This window comes from Bacillus rossius, chromosome 5 (genome assembly GCF_032445375.1).
Source record: "Bacillus rossius redtenbacheri isolate Brsri chromosome 5, Brsri_v3, whole genome shotgun sequence".
Taxonomy (NCBI): Eukaryota; Metazoa; Arthropoda; class Insecta; order Phasmatodea; family Bacillidae; genus Bacillus; species Bacillus rossius.
The window spans coordinates 75,776,007-75,784,744 of NC_086333.1; the positions used below are offsets into that span (position 1 = coordinate 75,776,007).

The window sequence follows — 8,738 nt, forward strand, 5'->3', positions numbered from 1 at the left end:
TAACCTAAGATCCCACTCTCAAATGAAGTAAGAAAAAAATCAACACCAACCAAAACAAAAATCATCAAAACAAAAAAAAAAAATATAGAAAATTATCAGGAAATATCACAATGCAATTTTTTTTTTGTAAATGGAAAATTACATATATTTGTAAATTTTTTACAGTCACATGAAAACAACTGCATCACTAAAAAAAATATTGTTCACAGTAATACTGGGCTCGACTTGTTACCCGGGCAGTATTCACAAATTTTAAGTCCAGTTATTGAATTTTCGATTACCTTTTCAATGGTTTATTAAACGTCAGTTAAAATATGCGTCAATTTTCGTAGCAAATACTCAGTATTATCTCGAAAAACGATATTCATAAACCATGTGTTGCAGAAAGTTACAATATCTTTCTTGTAATATCACAAAATGTTTCTTGGCAGCTGGTTCCTAAATGAATCTTTTGTAAAAGAAGTGCATAACTATTACGTGTCCTCGGTCGCGCGTCACGCTGTCGGCTTGCTGTGTCGCCAGGCCGCTGGACCTGAAGATGACGGGGCTGGGCCCGTTCAACCCCATCCTGTCGCGCGTGGCCACGTGGATCGGCGGCCTGTACCACGAGACCATCGCCGTGCGCGTGGAGAAGCTGGTGCGCGACTACGTGGCCGGCCTCTTCGACAAGTACACGCTGGACGACATCGCCAACGGCCGCGCCTTCAACCTCACGGGCAGTGGGGTCACCGGCGACGACCGGGGGGCCTCGTCGGCGCGGCTGAGCAGGTCCCGGGGCTAGGCCCCGCCTCCTCCAGGTCGACGAACCCTGGCACGTGGACGACACCTTGGATGACATCGTTTTACCTCGTCGATGCCGGGGGTAGCCGTCGAACACCTTGGTTCTTCTCCGTCGAGGCTAGGCCCCGCCTCCTCCAGGTCGACGAACCCTGGCAAGTGGACGACACCCTGATGACATTGTTTTACCTCGCCGGTGCCGGGGGGTAGCCGTCGACGACCTTGGTTCTTCTCCGTCGAGGCTAGGCCTCGCCTCTTCCAGGTCGACGAACCCTAGCACATGGACGATTCCCTTATGACGTCGTTTTACCTCGCCGGTGCCGTGGTTAGCCATCGACGACTTTGGTTCTTCTCCGTCGAGGCTAGGCCTCGCCTCTTCCAGGTCGACGAACCCTAGCACGTGGACGATTCCCTTATGACGTCGTTTTACCTCGCCGGTGCCGTGGGTAGCCATCGACAACCTTGGTTCTTCTCTGTCGAGACTAGACCTCGTCTCTTCCAGGTCGACGAACCCTAGCACGTGGACGACACCCTGGACGACGTCTTTTTACCTCGCCGGTGCCAGGGGGTAGCCGTCGACGACCTTGGTTCTTCTCTGTCGAGGCTAGGCCCCGCCTCCTCCAGGTCGACGAACCCTAGCATGTGGACGACACCCTGGACGACGTCGTTTTACCTCGTGGCTGCCGGGGGTAGCCGTCGACAACCTTGGTTCTTCTCCGTCGAGGCTAGGCCTCGCCTCTTCAAGGTCGACGAATGCTAGCACGTGGACGACACCCTGATGACATCGTTTTACCTCGCCGGTGCCGGGGGGTAGCCATTGACGACGGATGAGCCTTACCCTCATTGAGGATACTCACACTCGATGACCCCTAGCACGGGTACACCGCAAACCCTGTGGTCCTACCAACACACCGCAGTGGACTCAGAAGGAACTGCCGATGTCTGCGAATGAATTCAGTTCTCCTTGTTCATTAGACGCTCCGTGCTTGGCCTTTTATTTCAGCCGCTAAATTTCGTGCCAGTGTAGTTGTCTCAGCCAAAATCCAAAAGCCACCCATTTTAAGACTATATGTCCGCGAAGGCCTACTAGTGTGATGTACCATTCACGAATGTCTTCCAGCTTTTGTGTGAAAGTAACCCGTCTTTGGCTAAGAATCTTAGGTTTTCAACCATGAAAATTCTAAGGAATTCAATTTTTGCTTTCCACCGAAAAGTATACTATATTGATGTGTATCTTCTCCTACATTGTAATACACAGAGCCAACCTGGGTATATCTGATGTTGACAAGTCAAATACATTATTTCCTCGTGTTCGCGTCGTAAAACAGCATGCAGGTTTTTGAGAACTCCTTAAACATAATCGGTGCCTTACATACCCTTCATTCCGTTAGTGCGTATTTTGTACTGTTTGAGGGAAAATTTACCAACAGGATTCAGATGAAAAGAAGGTCTCCCTCGTCTTTCAGTTCATCATTACATTTGTGTCTTAACAATTCGAAGGCAGATAACTGTTAAAAAAAGACAATAGGTAAGATAGTAATGTTGTCGTAGGGAACTTACGACTCCTGTGTCGAGGGCTGCCATTGGCCGAAATGATCTCAGATTGTTTCCAGTTGTTTACCAATTATCACGAGCAAGTTCATCACCTCGGAGTTTCATTCCGGAATTTTCGTTCTGGTATGTGTAGAAAATTTTTAAAAGTTTAAAATTTTGGGTAATTTTGGGTTTTGGAAGGGAAGAGATGTTAGTTTGCCTTCTGTGAAACAATCGAAGAAGACATCAGACTAAGTCAGACCACAGTTTACTCACTCGGCTTTGCAGAAATTGTTTCCTGTTTATTCCACAAATGGAATGATGTAAGCAAGATTTTAGGGACGAAACTCACAAATTGACAGATAATGTTGCAAGCCCGATAAAACCAAAATGGACTTAGAAAATCAGTTTCATAAATGTTAGTATGTTTCTTTTTAATGTAGAAGGTACCTATTCTCACTGTGTACGGTAAACTATTTATCTTTTATGATCTAAATTTTTTGAATTGAAGATTTATTCAAATCTATGATATTCGCCCACATTATAGAGAAATTATTTTTTAACTTCCTTACTTTTGATTTGACGGTATTTTTCTTTCCGAATAGTAGTGATTTGTATTCATTTAATAATGATTACCAATAAATAAAAACTTACAGTTCATTACCATGTCCTCAGTATAGCTTCAATTGCATTCAATCGTTTTTTTCGTTTAAACTTATCAAATATCATATTAGGGAGTATTATTTCACGGGTTATAGTTATTATCTTTTCCCGGGATCAATGATTTCAACAATTTATCCTATGATAAAAATTAATTTAATTAGATAAATTTACATGAGGTACAATTAAAATAAAATAACCACGGTGTTAAATATAAAATCATATGCCGTAGTAATTAAAATTATTTTAGCTAACAGGAAATTTTAATACGTATTTGTCTTATATTCTTCAAAATTTTCCCTAAAGGTTTCAAATAATGGTACATATTCTTAACAGAGAAATTCATACAATACATTGATTGATTCAGATCTTATAATTGTCAAACATTTGCATGTGTAAGAAATGGTGTCCTTGTTTCTTTCTATTCGTTGAATCAGAAGCATTTCATTTAAGTAATTATTTGCATTTTGTTGAAAATTATCCTTGGACTTTCCTTTGCACTTCGTGGATTAAAACTTTTAAATATTTTCCTTTTTATGATTTCTACAATAGATGCTGCGTTTTACAGATATATGTTATTCGCTACTGCAAAGTATTATTCTACAGTCTGCAAAATTGTTCGGAATCCACTATATTTCTATTTCACCGTCGCCTTAAGCCTATTTGCATCTGAGCACAGACGTGTAACATAGCCATAAACTCTAGTACAAGTTGTTTACCTACATTTGTGGATTAAATAATGTTTTTGAGGCAAAACTTTTAAATTTAAAAAAAATGGAGTCTGGATATATTTGTTTGTCTTGCCTAAATATCATAATTCATACGTCTAGACTGCCAATTTTAATCGTGCCCATGAATACACCATTGACAACTATTACGGTAGTTACTTGTGTTTTGTTAACCTTGGTAGTAATTTTTGTTCGCTTAAAGGTTAGTTTACGGTTGAGTACTTAATAATAACGGTAATACTTTATCTTGTTCTTAAAATATGACTTCATGGATACGAGTGAAATGTTTTACGATTGTGAATCTTAAGCCATGACACTCGTATACATATAAACATATTTTAAGGACCGGACCATTATTACTGTGGACTAGCCTTAGTGTTTAATTGCATCCCGTATTCCAGTATACTCCTTTGAGAGCTCAATCGATAATTGCGGTTAGATGCCGATTTGTTTAATACGATGTTGAGTTGACTGTTAAGATATGAGATTGCTCTAAGTATACAACAATGCACGGGGTACTAGGGTCGGCTGCAAATATGTACCATGTTTTTTTATTTAGAAAATCAGTTTATATCATTTGCTGGAAAATTAAGTCTGTTTTCATTGTCACTATTACTCAATATGTTTTAATGGATTCCCATTAAATTTCTCCATTTGGAGACACTTTCAACGTTTGGACTTAATAATATATATAATATAATATATAATTTATGTGCTACAATTTAAGACCATTTTTCCTGCAAAATAAATTAAGTTGGTATTCATTATCATCTTTGTTTATCATATTCATCTAACGGGAACATTCACCCCTGAGAGATTTTTATTGGTAGGTATGCTGGACATTTTTTTTAAAAATAAAATACGGAAAATGTTTTGAAAATAATCACGACTGAAAATAATTTTGTAATTAGCTATCAGTGTTATAAATGTTAAGTTATTTGATTTTTTTTTTCACTATTTTAGTTAGATACTACACAAAACTATATGTAAACATTATTTATACTGTACAGAATTTTTTAATAAAATATATCTGAAAAAAATTGAAGTTATTTTTTCACTAAATTCCAAAAGAAACCAATAAACCACCTGTTACCTAAGTTAAACAAGAAACTACATTCTAAGTAAAACTTTTGGGGATTAAATCATACAAATAATTCCTGAATATGGTGTGTGTATGCTGTATACTTTATTAATTTGAAGGGAAGAAATAACCAACGTTATGTTTACTGGTTGAAGAGAGCGTAACAGCTCATGTTTTCGCAATAATTAATCAGCGTCGTGAGGAGTAGAGCATAAAACCACGCTTAATTTATTCCTGTGAATTTAATTTGAACTGTTTGCTAACATTAATACAGATTTTTACCTTAAGGAAACATGTATTAAAATATACAACCAAATGATAACACTCCACCCAGTGAGGAGATATATTTTTTAATTCCCGAGTCTCCCCCTCCCCTTTTTTTTAGAAGTATGAATACCATTGCCAGTTCACGAGCTGAAGAGCTAGAGATCACACACTTACAGTGAATCGTTGCACATAGAACTGTTGTGTACACAGCCAGGGGCGCAACAACTAAATTTCCAAAGGAGGGGGCAATATACCTTTTTATAAAGAATCATCGCTCCTCCCTATTGAAGCGGGGGGTCCGGGGGTCCTCCCCCGTGAAAATTTGTATTTCAAGGTGGAAAATGGTGCTATTTAAGCAGTTTTACTATCTAAAAATTGATTACACAGCACTTTCGTTGCCCCCGTTTGCCCCCACTTCAAGGTTTCAGAGGGGGGCAAAATACCCTTGCCCCCCTCCCCGTTTTGTTGCACCCCTGCATACAGCAGCTGAACCCGGGCAAAAGTGTCGTCAGTGGTGAGGAAATGTCGTGGATTCATTCGGCCGCAAGCTATAATGCAAAACCTGCGTGCCATCGCACAGTGTCCATGATTGGACCGCGATTATTTCGGACACGCCCCTCTGCGACCGTGGGCCAACGATTATTCCCCAGCCAGGAAGATAAGTCGCCGAATCAGGTACCTAGTGCCGATCAACAAAAATAAAAGATAAAAATGATCTAGCTAAAAAATCAGCCGATGCAAAAGCAAAACGTTGGAAGAGGGCAAGATGAAAGTTATGAATTTTTTGGCCTGGCACCAAACGAATTCTCGAGTTTCCCCGGGTCTCACTCCCGCGGCAGATGGTACGGATCTCTGCGAGGCAGCCTGACGTACTGCTCCAATCACCCGAGCTACGTCGATCACCAAGGCCCAGAGGAAACGTGAGATATACGTGCAGTTCACCTGCTGTCATCTTGGATAGAGTTTACATACCCAGTTGCTCTGCATGCACCGTCAAAAATTTTCGCCTTCAATTTACGGAGAACGCTGGTTCTCAAGGGATCTTCGGACAATGAGTTAAATTTCTTTGAACACGAATCCAAAAGAATATTCTCGGTATGTTAACGAACCTTTCTAAAACTTCATAAGAACACTAGTAGGTGTATTTAGTTCATATGGGGACACCGGGTCCTGGGTCGGGAGTCAGGGATTCGAGGTGGCCATCTTATATTACATCATTTCCGGCGGCCATCTTAGATACTGCCATTTTGTTTTCTAGAAAATTCCGCCATATTGTTTTCTAGAACATTTAACCGAATTATGATGTCACATCCACCATCTTGAAAAACCTCAAATATTAACTTAGAAAATCGGGGGAATTTTTTTTTTAAAAAATTATAAAAAATATTAATAAAATTTTAATTTAAAAACTTGATGACTTCGTCATCGAGCTCCTCACTCTTGTGCGTTGCACTTTTTGTTTCGATGACATCATCGAGTTTCCCACTCCTACCCATGCATTATAGTCTGTTGGAGGCAGCCATCTTGTTTAGTGGAGACCGCCATCTTGATTTCATCTGATGGATGTTGTCATCGGGTGTAGGTTTATAAAGTATGTTAGTGTATGTAAGGTCGAGTTTATATTTCCTACCAGTGTTGTTATGCCCCTAATAGACCAAAAAAATTCACAAATTTTGTTAAAATCACAAAAACCACAGTCATTTGTTGTTGTGACCAACATTTATTCTATGAGCTTTATAGAACCAAAAATCTGCAAAATCCACAGTCCTTTTTGTTTAAGACCACCATTTTTTCTTAAAGACATAATCATTTATGATGTTTATATGTATAGTCTGTATGTATAGTCGCGGTGCTGCTGTTGTCCAGGGGGGGGGGGGGGGGGGGGCACCAGGCTAGTGGGACACTAGGCCATTGGTGATAGGTTGTGGGTACTCCGCCCCCGCGTGCCGCGCCAGGTACGCGGCTGGGAATCTATCCTGAAACTCCCTACGTGGCTGTAAGGCCAGTCGGCCGTGTGGAGGACGGAATTGTGCGGAATAATCGTAGACGACACAGTTTATATTAAATTGGCTTTTAATCCACGGACTTCTCCAGTGGTACTCATGGGTACGTTGTACTCCCTACACATACACTACGCGGTGGCAGAACCACTACAAATCTAGGATAATGTGCTCTGCGGCGTCTGAGCCATTGTACTATTACACTAACACACTGATTACAAAACAAAACACGATACTAACATAACACTGTGAATTTGCCGCGGCAGTCTCGCGGGGACGTGAATACTAGTGCGCTGGAGACGGCCAGTGCCGAAAGTTAATTGTCTTAGGAGGGCTCAATGAGCGTGGTTCTAAATGCGATTCTACACTTACGTGAGGTTGTAGCCGGCAGGCGTATGCACGGCGATGTTAACGGAAACGAGTTGGCTGGAGTCGGCCAGTACCGTAAATTGCGTGGTCCGCGACGCGGTACGGAATCACCAAGGAAATGGTCGAGATAAGCCCGGGTACACGAAATACATGCCGAGTCTACGTGAGCAGCAATGAATTAAAAAGGTTTAGTTATTAAATCAAGTACAGAGTGAACGATCGGTGGAACAAAATTGAAGGCTGCTCACGGACATACGTCTTGACCCAGCGCGGAGTGGTTGGAGACTGCCGAACATGGCCGCCTCGCAAGGGAGGTAAACTTTCACCTCCTTTGTGAGTCGGCGCCAAAAACTTATACCCTATCAACTTAAATTTCTCTATTATAAGCTAAAAACACATTCCAAGTGCTCAATTAAAAGGTAGCACCTGATAATTGGGTGCTGAAGGCTTAACAACTGTTTTATAGTATTTAATAATTTTATTTGTGGCATCAAGTTGGCGATTGTAAATTTATTAACATTTTGTCTCACTGTGAACTGTTTTAGTTGGATTTCTCCTAATCTGACTCGATCATTGTCACGGGCACTTTAATTAAGGCCAGTGGCCACGGTGACTGGTAAAGAGGTTCGTTGTCTACTCCATGCGTGCAGTGCTCGCACGGAGTAGCTACGGCGCACTTGTTTAATGCCTGCGAATTAATAATTGTGTCCTAGTGTATTGTCCCTTAATTGTTTTATGGGGTTGACATCGTACCTCCGTGGGCAGTAAAGCCCAGTCCCCACCCCGCCAGCACCAGCCCCCGCTGGCAGAACGCACCCTCACACCTCTCCTCCACGCAGTCACCATCACTAGTCAGTCTTCGCCCACGCGCGACCAAGGACGGAAGTGTAACTCTGTGAGACTCCAAGAGACGTGAGACCGCGAGACGTGAGACGCGAGTAGTGAGATATGTGAGTGTTTTCCGGACGCGAACTCCGCACCGCCGGCGAGCCTAGTGAGCTGCACAGGAGCTGACGACCCACACCCACCGTGGCCTAGCTGCAAGCTAGCCTGGCGCCCATCCGGACCGAACAGTTTACCAGCCGACTTCCCTACTAGGCTCACCCGCTAACGCAGCCTCCGTTACTGGGACGACGGCAGGGTCGAGCCCCCGGGGTTTCGTGCCCTGAAGTTTATTTGCGCCTAGTGGGGTCACGCTCGAGGCGCTCGCCTGACTCATTCCCGCTGGGCTAGGGGTGCGCTCCGAAAACGGGATCTGGTACTAGAGGTGCGGAGCACGGGCTTAGAGGCCATGGTCGGGACGATGTCAGTATAACTACTGTT

At 42.4% G+C, this 8,738-nt stretch overlaps 1 protein-coding gene across 1 annotated transcript in view; it reads left to right on the forward strand.

Moving 5' to 3' along the window:
* LOC134532032 (uncharacterized) overlaps positions 1-3,121 on the forward strand; it is a 50,013-nt gene extending 46,892 nt beyond the window's left edge. Inside the window, exon 11 of the mRNA XM_063368162.1 lies at positions 523-3,121. Coding sequence (XP_063224232.1) covers positions 523-781 — 259 coding nt within the window. The 3' untranslated portion in view covers positions 782-3,121. The remainder of the gene's footprint in view (positions 1-522) is intronic.
* The last annotated feature ends 5,617 nt before the right edge of the window (positions 3,122-8,738 follow it).